The sequence below is a fragment of the Pelodiscus sinensis genome, chromosome 28 (assembly GCF_049634645.1).
Source record: "Pelodiscus sinensis isolate JC-2024 chromosome 28, ASM4963464v1, whole genome shotgun sequence".
NCBI lineage: Eukaryota > Metazoa > Chordata > Testudines > Trionychidae > Pelodiscus > Pelodiscus sinensis.
This window is the reverse complement of record NC_134738.1, coordinates 9,446,676-9,460,410: the sequence shown is the minus strand read 5'-3', so window position 1 is coordinate 9,460,410 and position 13,735 is coordinate 9,446,676. Positions and strand designations below refer to the sequence as shown.

Genomic DNA, 13,735 nt, shown 5'->3' with positions numbered 1-13,735 from the left:
CAGTTAACATCCTTAAAAGCCCCTCAAAACACTCTCAGTGCCTCTGTGAGCATCAGTACCCATCCCCCACCCTTGGCTGTGGAACGGAGAGAGGACGTGAGCGGTGTGAAGTTACACATTGTCAGGAGCAGAGTGGGGACTCGAAGGCTGGTCTCCGGCACCCAGCTCTGGGCTAGTTCCACTGGACTTTTCCATTTATTGCTAACCTGAAAACGCTGGCAGGAAGGCAGAAAAAGAGGTTCCTGGTTTGGTGCCTACTTATCCCTTCAGCTCCAGCAACTGCCACTCAGAACTTTTCTTCCCACGTCCCTCCGGGGATGCCAGTCATTAGCATCTCTGCCCTTGGGCCGGCGACACGCTAGAGACACCGTGGTCAGTCTCCTCCCCGGAGACGTCAGAAATCATCCATCCAGGAGGCAGCCTCCTTGGCATTCTGCCTGTCAGACACACGAGACAGTTGTCACCACGTGTCCCTTAGCGCTGTGCATACACCAACCTGTCCCTGCTTTGATCTCCGTTCAGATACTTCATGGGGGGGGGGGGAGGGAGAATCTTACTTCCCACTGGGCCATCAGCCTTTGGCATTGTCTGTCCCAAGATTTTGTCTGAGTGATGGAATGTGTGAGAATTGCTTCAGTGCTGTGGGCAGGGGTGCTGACAGCCTCTGCAGGCTCCAGGGGAAGATGGGGGGGGGGCAGTTCTGTGCCCCAGAAGGGGCGGGGCCTCGGTGGGAGGGGCGGGGCCTCAGTGGGAGGGGAGGGGCCAGAGCAGCTCTCCACATTGCTCAGAGCACGCCAAACAGCCTGCCCAACCTTTAGCACTTCCTGGAACATGGCATACTGGGGTGGCCATTTAAAGAGCTCCGGGTTCCTGCCGCTGCTGCAGTAGCACCCCTTGAATTGCTGGGCCCTCGGAGGTGAATGTTTTTTCCTGGGATGCTGGTTCCAAAGAACACTAGTGTGAACATGGGATACAAATGGGTTTATATGCTTGATCCGAGTCACTCCTGCTCACACAATCACCAGATCAATATGATCCTCAAATCTGTGTCTGGCATGAAATTTCCCCCTCCAGCATGTTGGCGGGGGCTTTCTTCTTTCTCGGGAAAGAATAGAGGCCTGTCCGTTAGGATCAGGGAGCTATATCCCAGACGATCAATTTCCTGTGACATCTGGTTTGAATGGGGGAGCTGTCCAAATTTCCTGGCTCCTTCCCTGTCTTCACTGTCCGTTTCTGTCCGTTAATTTTCCTTGGGTCAATTAATGGAAACATACTCCAGTTTGGCCAGTGAGATCAGTACCCCCAATATGGGGCAGTTCCTTCCGCAAACACATGTGGGATTCATTCCAAGGGTTCAGGAATTGTTCCAGTTTGGGATTTTTTTGTTGTTGTTGCCTTTTTTAGCTTGAAAACGAGTTAATAACCAAACTAGACCAGGAAGTGGAAGGGGGCCGAGGGGACGAGCAATACAAGGCCTTGCTGGAGAAACTGTAAGTGTTTGAAAGATGCTCAGAAGCTCTTTGTTGTCTGGCAGCTCGGTTGGTTCTTTCTGTAAACCTGAGAACCCCTAATTCATTACTTCGATGAGGGAGTAACTCAGAAAAGCTGCAAACCACAATGGTCTTCATATTAACTGGCCACTGTCAAGATGGACTGATGGCTTAAAATTATACTTCTGTTGCTGTTTGTATTACAGGAGCACCTAAGAGCTCCAACGGAGTAGAGCCCTGCAAATCCACACATATCCGTGGTATATCTGCAGTATTTGTATCCACGGATGTCAGTGCGGATATATCCGTGGCTCATTTTTGCAGATACAAATTTTGTATCTGCCCAGGGCTCTATAAATGAGATCCAGGAACCCTTGTGCTAATTGCTGTGAAAGCTCATGGCTTTCTGGTGAGCAGAGCAAAGAAGCAAAAAGCTTCTACATGTCCATATGCCCCCATTAAAGCCTTTTAGCCCAGTGGCTTAGGGGATGATGAGGATGATAAAGTTCAGTTTAGCAGTAGAAACACCATCCAGAACTTTAATGGAATCTATGTTCTCTTCTGTTTCTCTCTGGTCTTTCCTCTCTCGATATGCCTGCAGCCTGCTGGAACACTGCCGGAAGCACAAGTACCTGTCCAGTTCGGGGGAAGTGTTTGCTTTGCTGGTCAGCAGCCTGCTAGAAAACCTCTTGGACTATAGGACCATCATGCACGATGGAAGCAAGGAGAACCGTATGAGCTGCACGGTCAATGTGCTGGTATGAAAGGAAGGGCTCTGATGCCAATTTACTGACTTGCTTTTAATCTTATAATCATTGGCCAGACCCGATATTTACAAAGTGCAGGTACCAGGCTGCACCTGAGATTCATCCTGAAAAAATTATTCATTCCTGTATCTCCAGGAAAAAGCCAGAGAAGATTAAAAGTGGGAACCCCTAAGAGAAGATGAAATATCTTTGCAAAAGATGCATTTTAATCAAGCTTCTGGGAGAAATTCTACACCTTGTAAACCCAGGAGGTTGGAGTAGATCAGGGCTACTCAACTTTGGAAGCTCTGGGGGCCACAATGATACTCATAGCACATGCCAAGGGCTGCAACTTAAGTGTGGTTGCATATACATGCAAATATATATGCAAATATATGCAAATCGATTTTTTCATACTGATTGGGCAAGACTACACAACACACAGGCCCAATTTAAGTCAGTTCTGCTGGTCTTAATAGAATGCAATATTTGCCTGATTTCCCACCCATAGGACAGCACTTTTAATGGGCAATGACAGTCCAGGAATTTAACTACTAAAGGCATCTCAACAGAAGACCCTTATATTGACTACTTTTCTGTTTTGGCTCCCACCCACTGCACGGTGGGCCACAAACAAACGGGCCATGGGTCTCATGAGCCCCGCAGGCCGCATGTTGAGTAGCCCTGGACTGATCCCTTAGGCCAGTGTTTCTTAAACTTTTTAACACTGAGTAACACCAAACAATTTTTTTTATGAGGAACACCAAGGATTTTTGGTTGAGCAAAAAATAAAAAAGGAAAAAAGTGTTGGGGGGTGGAGGAGGAGTTATTGAGGGGGGAAAAAAGGGCAGGGGAAAGTTATTGAGGGTGGGAAAAAAAGGTTGCCTGCTCCTTTAAGGGTGGCCATTTTGAATTCTGTTGAATTCGGTGTGCCACAGAACACAGTTTAAGAAACACTGCCTTAGGCCATGTCTACACTAACATGCTTACAGCAGCCCAGCGGTACCGACGCATCTGTGCTGCTGCAAGAGCGCTTGTGTAGCCTTGTTATGCAAATGGAAGAGAACGAGATAGTAAAGCCAGCTCAACCAGCAGTGGTAGCTACGTTGGGTGGGCATGGGCGGTGGGTGAATGTAGCACCCCAGCCCCGCCCCTTCTGCCAGAGGCCCTGCTCCCCCATAGGAACCTCACTGGTCCCAGAGCACAAGGAGGGTGAGCTGCCTGCAGCCCCAGCATCTGCAACCTCAGCGTGGCTGAAGCCTGGTGGCAGCAACGCTCCACCTCCAAAATGTCTATGCTAGGCATTCTGGGGGCGGAGAGGGGGCGGGGCCAGGCTGGCTGTTTGGGAAGGCAAAGCCTTCCCCTGCCTATGATACCCGCCATCCATGTTGGTGGGAGAGTGTCTCCCGTTGTCGTAGCGCTGTGCACATGAGCTCTTACGCTGGCAAAATGTACGTGGCTCAGGGTGGTGTCTTTTCCCCCCTCCTCCTCCGACCCCCGTGTGACAGAAGTTTTGCCCACGTAAGTGTAGAGATGGCCTCTTCTCGGGAAGTGCTCGGGCTTGGCCTAATTCAGCTCCCGTTGTTACTGCCGGCTTCAGCACAAGCAGAGCCAGACCACCACTTTCGCTTTCAGTGGCCTCCGTTTAATCTGCCTTCTGCAAGGGAGGTTCTGGCAGGACTAGCCGAACCAACTGTGAGGAGAGGACAGCCCTTGAAGATTGTGCTGAGTGGGGGAGCCAGCCCCAACGGGGAGTGAAAAATAAGATGTGCGTTCCGGGCTGACACCCTGAAGCAAAGTCAGGCTGAGTGGTGTAGGCTGGTTTGTTGTACAGGGCACTTTCAAACAGCTGACCATTGTACAGGTGAGGCAGTTGTAGTTTGGCTGCTGCTGAGGCAAAAGCAACCATTTAAATAGCCTCTGCAGGGCATTTGGGGTCCCTCTACTAGAGCTCAGGTACTCAGAGACAATAGTGCTCATGGAAAATTATGGGTTGCAGGTAGGGGGAAGTTAACCCAAAATCCTCAAACTTTGAAAAAAGATTCAGGATTGAATATAGGGCACGTCACCTCCTTTCAACAGGATCCCCTGTTCTTACTAACACTGTTTGCAGCCACTTTATTACTCCATTTCTAGCTAACGCTGGGCCCAAAGCAAATAATCAGCCATGAGCCACTGCAAACTGCAGAGGGGTTTGTTGTCCAAATTGAGATACAGATGCCATGGCTAATCCTCGTTTGTATAATACGGCAATTCCTTTATGCCTTACTGCCAGAAACTGAGATGAGGATGGTCAGGTCTAGTGAGTGGAGCCAGGAGTCAGAGATGAAGTCAGGGGCAGAGCTGGAACAAGGCAGGAGCAGTGCCTAGACTAGTAGCCTTGGACTTGGGAAGGCTCCATTCAACTCCTCTGCCACAGATTTTCTGTGTGATCTTGGCCAAATCACTTAATCTTTGTGCCTCATCTAGGGATAATAGTATTTCCCTACCTCACTAGCATGTTCTGAGGACATTGAAAACTGATGTGCTCAGATACTGTGGTAATGGAGGCCAGATAAGTACTTAAGATTGATCATCCTAAGCAGGTAATATACCTATGTGTAAATCTAGTGATTTTTACAACAGCTTGATATGAGTGTGTTGTTTTCTTGGCAGAATTTTTATAAGGAGAAGAAACGAGAGGATATATACATCAGGTAAGTGTTCTACCTCCAGAATCACATGGGCATGTTTTATTTTTGCTGCTTTGGGGTGCATCAGTACAGTAAGCCTTCACATCAAATCTCTGTTTGCGTCTCATTCTTTTAGGTATCTGTATAAACTCCGGGACCTACACACGGACTGTGAGAACTTCACAGAGGCGGCATACACTCTCCTCCTCCACGCAGAACTCCTTCAGGTGACTCACTCGAGGCAATTAGTGTTTTTACACTGTTTGGGGGGTTTAAGATGAACAAAGACGACCCACAGAATAAACCATTACTGTGTTCACTTTTAACCTGAAAAGGCTTCCAGGGAGCTTTGTAAGTTGCACATCGGGTATAAACTGGGGAGAAAACAGGTAGGTGGTGAAAACAGCAGTAATATGACTTGCACCTGTTTGGTATGCAGGCCTGCAAATCTCTGTTTGGATAGCACGGTCTAGTGGGTAGAGCACTGCACTGGGGGGTCAGGAAACTTGTGCGCTGTTACTAGCTCTGTCACTGCTGTATGATCTTACCAAGACATTTCCCTTCTCTGAATACCTGTTCCCCATCTTTAAAGTAGGAATGATGCTCATAAGACAGGAAAGGACCCGGCACCTGGTTATCTTGTCCATCTCCCTACACTGAGCAGGGCTAAGGATCCCAACTGCATCCCTGACAAGTGTTTGTCTAATCTGTTCTTAAATACCTGTCTTGAAGTGCGCCCCTATAGCCAAGAAGGCTAATGGCATATTAGGGTGCATTAAGAGAAGCATTGCCAGCAGATCCAGAGATGTCATCATTCCCCTTTATTCAGCTTTGGTGAGGCCACATCTGGAGTATTGTGTCCAGTTCTGGGCCCCCCACTACGAAAAGGATGTGCATGCATTGGAGAGGGTCCAGCGGAGGGCAACCAAAATGATTAGGGGGCTGGAGCATATGACTTATGAGGAGAGGCTGAGGGACTTGGGTCAGTTTAGTCTGCAGAAGAGAAGAGTGAGGGGGGATTTTCATAGCAGCCTTCAACTTCCTGAAGGGAGGTTCCAAAGAGGATGGAGAGAGGCTGTTCTCAGTAGTGACAGATGGCAGAACAAGGAGCAATGGTCTCAAGTTGTGGTGGGAGAGGTCCAGGTTGGATATTAGGAAAAAGTATTTCCCTAGGAGGGTGGTGAAGCACTGGAATGGGTTCCCTAGGGAAGTAGTGGAGTCTCCATTCCTAGAGGTGTTTAAGTCTCGGCTTGACAAAGCCCTGGCTGGGTTGATTTAGTTGGAATTGGTCCTGCCTAGAGCAGGGGGCTGGACTTGATGACCTGAGGTCTCTTCCAGTTCTATGCTTCTATGATTCCACAGCCTCCCTTGGAACTCTGCTTCGGTGTTTTTAACTACCCTTTGAATTACAATGGTTTCATAGAAATCATATGACTGGATTCGAGAGGTCATCTAGTCCAGTCCCCTGCACTCAAGGATGGCTATTATCTAACCCGGAGCGAGCATCATTTTTAATGGGGGGCCCACTACAAATTTTGGTTAAAAACCTTTAGGGATGAAGGTTCTACCACCTTCCCAGGGAACCCATTCCAGTGCTAAATGAAGCCTTGTCTACACACACGTGCCTGATTGATTGAATTAAAAGGATGCAAACTTCAGTGTGGCTTGTCTTATTTTGGCTTAGGAGTGACGTTTTGCTGTTTAGCTTGAACTTGTGCCAAAAAGCCCTGTCTTGTGGTGAGATAAGAACATCCACACAGACTTTGAGTAGTTTAAAATGATACTGTGAACTAAAATTAAAGGTGCAACACTCCGTGTAGGTAAGCAATTATGTCCAAATGTTGATTGATTGTGCAAGTTGCACAGCTTTGTCGCCTATGCCTGGTCAACCCGCTCCTCCCCATGCAGTCTTGCGCTGGTTTAACTAAAAGCATGATTTTATACCAGGTTAGTTAAACTAGTGCAACTTTTCTGTGCAGGGATACTTAAGTTTATTTAAACCTGACTTATGTCAGTTTAGTTCACAAATAAATATAGGTGCTTAACCAGTACAACCAGTTTCAACCTGATGTAAGAGGCTCCACAAAGGAGTTTGCACCAATTGAACTAAATTGGTTTATAAACTGATTTAAGGTAGACCAGTGCACCTTTTGTGTGTAAACAAGGTTTTACACCTGTTTTCTGACCATTTATTGCTGCCGTCTAACTTGTACCTCCTCTTGCATTACTGCTGAATTAGGCTGAGACACATCCACACGAGTTGAACCTGCTCAGGTTTGGCTGAACACATCCCAGTTCTTTTCAACTGTATTTCTCTGTTCCCAGTGGTCCGATAAGCCCTGTGCTCCCTATCTGCTGCAGAGGGACAGCTACTACGTGTATTCACAACAGGAACTCAAGGAGAAACTCTACCAAGAAATTATCGCTTTCTTCGACAAGGGCAAAGTGAGTGTCCCTGCGGATCCCCAGACTGATCTGGAAAGAAAGGGAGAGATGATGGTGGACTTGGCCAGTGTATGAATCTGAACGCTAGGGCTACATCTACACTGGCATGATTTTCCGGAAATGCTTAAAACGGAACAGTTTTCCGTTATAAGTATTTCCGGAAAAAGCGTCCATGCCAATGTAGACGCACTTTTCCGCAAAAAAGCCCCGATCATCATTTTCGCGATCGGGGTTTTTTGCGGAAAACACTACTGAGCTGTCTACACTGGCCCTTTTCCAGAACAGTTTTCCGGAAAAAGGACTTTAGCCCGAACGGGAGCAGCATAGTATTTCCAGAAAAGCAGCTGATTTCTTACAGTAGATCGTCAGTGCTTTTCCAGAAATTCAAGGGGCCAGTGTAGACAGCTGGCAAGTTATTCCAGAAAAGCAGCTGATTTTCCGGAATAAGTGGCCACTGTAGACACAGCCTAGGGGTTTTTTTTTTTCCCAAAGGATTCAATTGAATTTCAATGAGAACTGGGTGCCTAAGTCCCGTAGACTTCTTTGAAAATCCAGTGCCCCCTGTAAGTCAAAGGCGCATGATGCGGAGTACCCTCAACACCAGGGCTGGCAGAATAGAGAGAATCACTACGGATGTTTTTCCTGTCTGTCTCTTTCCCTTAGCAAACGTATGTGAGGACATTTTTACGGGTGAAACGTAATTGTCCCGTGGTGCTGAGCTCCCATTCCCGGCATTCTTAAACAGGTGGCTCCCCTGTGAAGAGCAGTTCAGTGGAGGTAGCCACTCTTTGGGATGTGTGCTAAGAGGAGGATTTGGCCCTAAAAGGCTATTCTGAGAAGCAACCCTTTTTTGAAACATATGTTCTACCAGTAATATTTACAAGAATGTGCCTCATTGGCAGTGTTCCCTCTAATTTTTTTCCATTCATGTGCAGAATAAATTTTATTATGTGCACTGAGACGTATGTGGATGTGCACCACCAGTAGAGAACACATGCTGTGGGCATTATGGGTGTGCTCTGCTGAGCAGCATTTGAATCTCTCCTGGGTAGCCACCCAAGTGCTTAGCTTACAGGGAACACTGTTCATTGGTAAGAAACTGGAAGACTTAGACCTGATGAAGCATGGGCCAGTGGACCACTAGACATGAGTCAGAAAACCTGGGCTGCTTTGTCACTTCCCCGCTCTGTGCCTCAGTTTCCCCATCAAGGCTAGTAACGCTGACCCTTGTAAATCACTTTGAGATCTATGGGTGAAAAGTGCTATACAATGAATAATCTCCAGTGCAAAATGTGGTTCACACAAGCATGAAACTCTCTGGAATGTCAGATGTTCTAATAAAGAACTACCTGAAGTCAGCTAAATTTTATATTCTTGTGGCAGTAAATACTTTTTATGATAAATGTGTTTGGGGTTTTTTTAAACGGTTGTTGTTTTGTTTCTTTCCTGCAGATGTGGGAGAAGGCAATCCAGCTAAGCAAAGAGTTGGCTGACATGTATGAGAACAAAGTCTTTGATTATGAGGGGCTAAGTAATCTTTTGGTAAGGACCCTTTTACTATCTTGGATGGCTGCATGTTTAAGTGGATGTTGCTGAGTAGTGCAGGCCCAACATACAGTTTATTTGTATTTTGACGCCATTTTTAAATCCCCCTTAGTGCGGACTCTGTGCCCACGGCTACATGCGGCACGGAGTAGGTAGTTCAAATTAGGCTCTCTAATTTGAACTACCGGTACACCTCGTTCCATAAGGAGTAACGGTAGTTCGAATTAGAGAGCCTAATTAGAACTACCTACTCTGTGCCACGTGTAGCCGTGGGCACGGAGTGTCCGCACTAAGGGGGATTTAAAAATGGCGGCACCCGGCAAGATGCAAATGAAGCCCGGGATATTTAAATCCCGGGCTTCATTTGCAACTTCGAATGCCTACATTAGCCACCCTAGTTCGATCTAGGGTGGCTAATGTAGACATACCCTATGTCAGTGAAGTCCAAAAGGGAGCTAGCACAGAATAAACAAACATTAAATTGATATTTTTTGCATAAGTGGTATTTCAAAGATGCATTACTGACAGCACTGGGTGAGAAAATGGCTTTGTAAATACGCTTGACAATGTCTCTGTGAACTCTGAAATGAACACCTCAGGGATTTCTTTTTCTTTTTTTTTCCCCTCAGAAAAAACGTGCCACATTTTATGAGAATATTATGAAGGCGATGAGACCTCAGCCCGAGTATTTTGCTGTTGGGTATTATGGGATGGGTTTCCCCTCATTCCTCCGGGTAAGAATCCTGCACATGCTAAGACGTTACAGGGATGATTTCTATGGGGAACGCTAGAAGTGAGATTTTCACAGCGTTCTAGGGGATTTTGATGCCAAGTCCCTATGAATCTGAAGGGCAATTGGGTATCTAAATTGCATAAGTAGCATGAAAATCTCACCCGAAATGGAAAGGGCTTGAATTCTCAGTTACAGTCAGGTCCCCATGGTGCATAAAGTCGCCCCCGCACCCCCAAAACAGCCCTCTCCTCCCAGCTCCCTATGCTGACCTGGGCATGGCCATTAAAGATGGTGAATTAAAGATGGCGTCAGCTGGCCTCTAAATGCGTTTTCTTAAAGGGGTAGAGGTTGTTGGGGGGTTTTTTTGTGGTTTTTTTTTTTTTTGCTCAACATCTTTGCCCTGGCTCTTGGGGTTGGATCCACTGATATCTTGTCTCTTTGCCCAGAATGGGTTGTTTTAGAGGGACTCTTTCTCATGTTTCTATGCGCTCTACAGTCTCTTGTCAGCTTAGGCAAGTGATCTTCATTGTAAGTGTGTTTTCTTTCCGGTAAATAATTGACCCCATGTGTCTCCAGGCTGAATCACTCAGTCTAATCCTTCATGTTAGAAAGTTAGTAAAACTCTGTCCCACCCAGATGCACTGGAATGCAAAGACGCTTCCTCTTCAAGGTTGCTTTAGTGCTGGATCCACACTGGGTCCCCTGGTAAAGCCAGGCAGCATGAGTCAGCCAGTTGATGTGCAGGCAAATGTTCCAGCCAGTGTATTCTAAGAAGGGAAGGATAATGGGTTTACATTTCACATGGTGAGGCTTTTTAAGCTATTTGCCCTAAGCGAATTGATTAATAGGTGAATGCAGCAGTCACCAAATCTGACCATCTAGTCTGACCACATGCATAATACAGGCCAGAGACCTGCACCCACTAATCGCTCCATCACACACGGTCTAGCAGACAAAGTGCTACCCAAAAATTCAGGTAACCGTGGTTCCGTTTCTGACTCCGCTACGGACTTCCAGCATACACGTAGTCAAGTCACATCATTTTACCCTGTGCTCCGGTTTTCCATTAGCAAATTGAGGATGATGCTTCAGAAGGTAGCTGACAGGAAAAAGTCCCTTCATGCTTCTGAGACACTCGTACTCCAGCCATGAGTGCTAGATAAAAGCCTCGGCATATGCACAGTGGGAACAAGCAATAGCAGAGAGGAAGCATGGAGAGGAAGTGGACTGAGCTTTGAAGTCTGCAAGTACAAACCAGTTCACAAGTGCAAACTTGCCACAGCTGTGACCTTTTGCAGCTATGCTGGCGGGTCACAAAATGGTCACAGAGCCGGCTTGATTGCTCTCATTTCACACACCAAACACTAACACAGACTAAGTGTTCCCTGTAAGCTGAGTGTTTCGGTGGCTGCTCAGGGGAGATTCAAGTGCCTGATTAGCAGAGTGCCCAGAGCCCAGTAGTGCACATTCACACATGTCTTGGTGCATGTGGAAAAATTTATTCTGCCCATGGATGGAAAAAGCACCTTGGCACAAAATTTAAACCACCCAGATTGCACCCTGTATGTGTGATGTATCAGTCACGTCTAATTCTCATTTCCTCCCGCTACCCACAGAATAAAATCTTTATCTACCGTGGCAAGGAGTATGAACGGAGAGAAGACTTCAACTTGAAATTGCTGACCCAGTTTCCAAACGCTGAGAAGATGACCAGCACTGCCCCTCCAGGAGAGGAGATCAAGTCTTCCCCTAAACAGTGTATCTTTTAGCTGTAGTTTGGTCTGACACATTCTAGCTCTCCTTCCTCTGCCTGAGGGAGCAGAATCTGTTACGCTGGTACTATTTCACACAGCATGTAATTCAGCTGCGGAACTCATTGCCACAGTATACCTTTGAGGCTAAGAACATCACAGAATTCAAAGAGGGATCAGCCAACTATGTGGATCATGGGGCTATCCAATAATTACAATGCTAAACAAACAAATAAATAGGGATCTAAAACCTCCTGCTACTGAGTTTAAACCAATCTGTTAGGAGGATACTTCTGGGGGGGGTCAGATTATCCCCCACCTGCCCACAGTGGAGGAACACCTTCTTGACAAGTGGTGGTGGCCACCTTTGGAGACAAAACACTGGGCTAAATGGACCATAGCTCTGATCCATTCTGACGTAGAAGGGGTGAAAATGGGATACAAAAAGGTGCTGTGTCTCATCTCTTCTGGACAGTGCTGTGTATTGGCAGTCATGAGGAGTCTTGTTATTTCTTCCTAGAAACTGATTCTTTTTAAAATTTAATTTTTTGTAATCATTGACAGTACTGATGAAAGGGGCCAGGTTGAATGATTGATTGATTTCTGATTGATCGATTGATTGGTTGATTTCTGATTATACGGGAATAACTCACTCAACAACAGCAGCTGATGAGACAGAGCAGAGAAACCGGCTCATGACTTCTCTTCACTTAACAATAAGGGTGATTAACAAATGCCCAAGGGGAGTGATAGTCTCTTGGTGTCTTCAAGACCCACATGCCTTTCAGGACACACATTATTGGGCTCAGCTCGGTGAAAGTTTCTGGCCTTCGTCAGACAGGAGGTCAGACTAATACTTCCGTCTGTCCTTAAAAATCTGTGAATTTCTCTACAGCAAAGACACCGCTCAGGCAGTAATTCCTTGTGCACATCAACCCAGCCAAGTGTCCACTCAGAAGAATGCATTCAAGACCGAACTGGGTCTGAAAATTGCCTCCTTCGTTTCTGCTGTTTCAGCGGCTTCCTTTGCATCTGTTTGTGTTTGCACCTGCCTTTCGGCCAGGGGTGGGCCTGAACTACACAAAGTGGGTGCCGTTGTGAGTTCCTCCCAAAGTTCAGGGCTGTTTGGATGCAGGGCTTTGGCTTGGCCCATTCTGCGAAGGAGCAGCTGCATCGTTTGGATCTGGTTCAGGTCTGTTTCTGGCTCTTACTGAACCCTTTTGAAAGGACAGGCCGAACTCGTGTTCCAAGCCCACGGTCACCACAGAGAGGTTGATGATTCTGTGGGTAGATCCAGGTCAAGCTTTTTGTTTCTTATAGTTAAAGTCTGGTTTCTTTCTGACCCTTTAACATTCTTACCCGAAGCCGAATCCTCGCTCGCTCTGTAGTAAATTAACATCTTGCCCTTCTCTAGACTTATAGAATCACAGAATCCTAGGGCTGGAAGAGACCTCAGGAGGTCACCGAGTCCAACCCCCTGCCCAAGGCAGGACCAACCCCAACTAAATCATCCCAGCCAGGGCTTTGTCAATCCAGGACTTTAACACCTCTAGGGATGGAGATACCACCCCCTCCGTAGGTAACCCATCCCAGTGCTTCCCCGCCCTCCTAGTAAAATAGTTTTTCCTAATATCCAACCTAGACCTCCTCACTGTCACTTGAGACCATTGCTCCATAAGGCTGAATCATTCCAGCCCTATGATTCCTTGTTCTACCATCTGTCACCATTGAGAGCCTCTCTCCATCTTCTCTGGAACGTCCCTTCAGGGAGTTGAAGGCTGCTATCAAATCCCCCCTCACTCTTCTCTTCTGTAGACTAAATAAGGCCAAAACCCTCAGCCTCTCCTCATAGGTCAAGTTCTCCAGCCCCCTAATCATTTTGGTTGCCCTCTACTGGACCCTCTCCAATGCGTCCACATCTTTTCTATAGTGGAGGGCCTATATTGGATGCAATACTCCAGATGTGGCCTCACCAGTGCCAAATAAAGGGGAATAATCACGTATCTAGGTCTGCTGGCAATGCTCCTCCAAATGCAACCTAAGATGCCGTTAGCCTTCTTGGCTACAAGGACACCCTGTTGACTCATATCCCGATTCTCATCCACTGTAAACCCTACTCCTTTTCAGCCGAACTGCTGCTTAGCCAGTCGGTCCCCAGCCTGTAACAATGCTTGGGATTCTTCTGTCCCAAGTGCAGGACTCTTCATTTGTCGCTGTTGAACCTCATCAGATTTCTTTTGGCCCAATCCTCCAATTTGTCTAGATCATTCTGGACTCTATCCCTGCCCTCCAGCGTATCTACCTCTCCCCCTAACTTCGTGTCATCTGCAAACTTGCTGAGGGTGCAACCAAT

At 46.9% G+C, this 13,735-nt stretch overlaps 1 protein-coding gene across 4 annotated transcripts in view; it reads left to right on the top strand.

Moving 5' to 3' along the window:
• The window catches only part of DOCK5 (dedicator of cytokinesis 5), a 183,901-nt gene that overhangs the window by 135,304 nt on the left and 34,862 nt on the right, over nucleotides 1-13,735 (top strand). For 3 of the 4 annotated variants that reach the window (XM_075910678.1, XM_075910679.1, XM_006114193.4), the window contains 8 exons: nucleotides 1,405-1,490; nucleotides 2,092-2,248; nucleotides 4,892-4,932; nucleotides 5,045-5,135; nucleotides 7,234-7,353; nucleotides 8,806-8,895; nucleotides 9,528-9,632; nucleotides 11,248-11,389. In XM_075910678.1, coding sequence (XP_075766793.1) covers nucleotides 1,405-1,490; nucleotides 2,092-2,248; nucleotides 4,892-4,932; nucleotides 5,045-5,135; nucleotides 7,234-7,353; nucleotides 8,806-8,895; nucleotides 9,528-9,632; nucleotides 11,248-11,389 — 832 coding nt within the window. The remainder of the gene's footprint in view (nucleotides 1-1,404; nucleotides 1,491-2,091; nucleotides 2,249-4,891; nucleotides 4,933-5,044; nucleotides 5,136-7,233; nucleotides 7,354-8,805; nucleotides 8,896-9,527; nucleotides 9,633-11,247; nucleotides 11,390-13,735) is intronic. The other variant, XR_012897943.1, reaches the window with a different exon arrangement.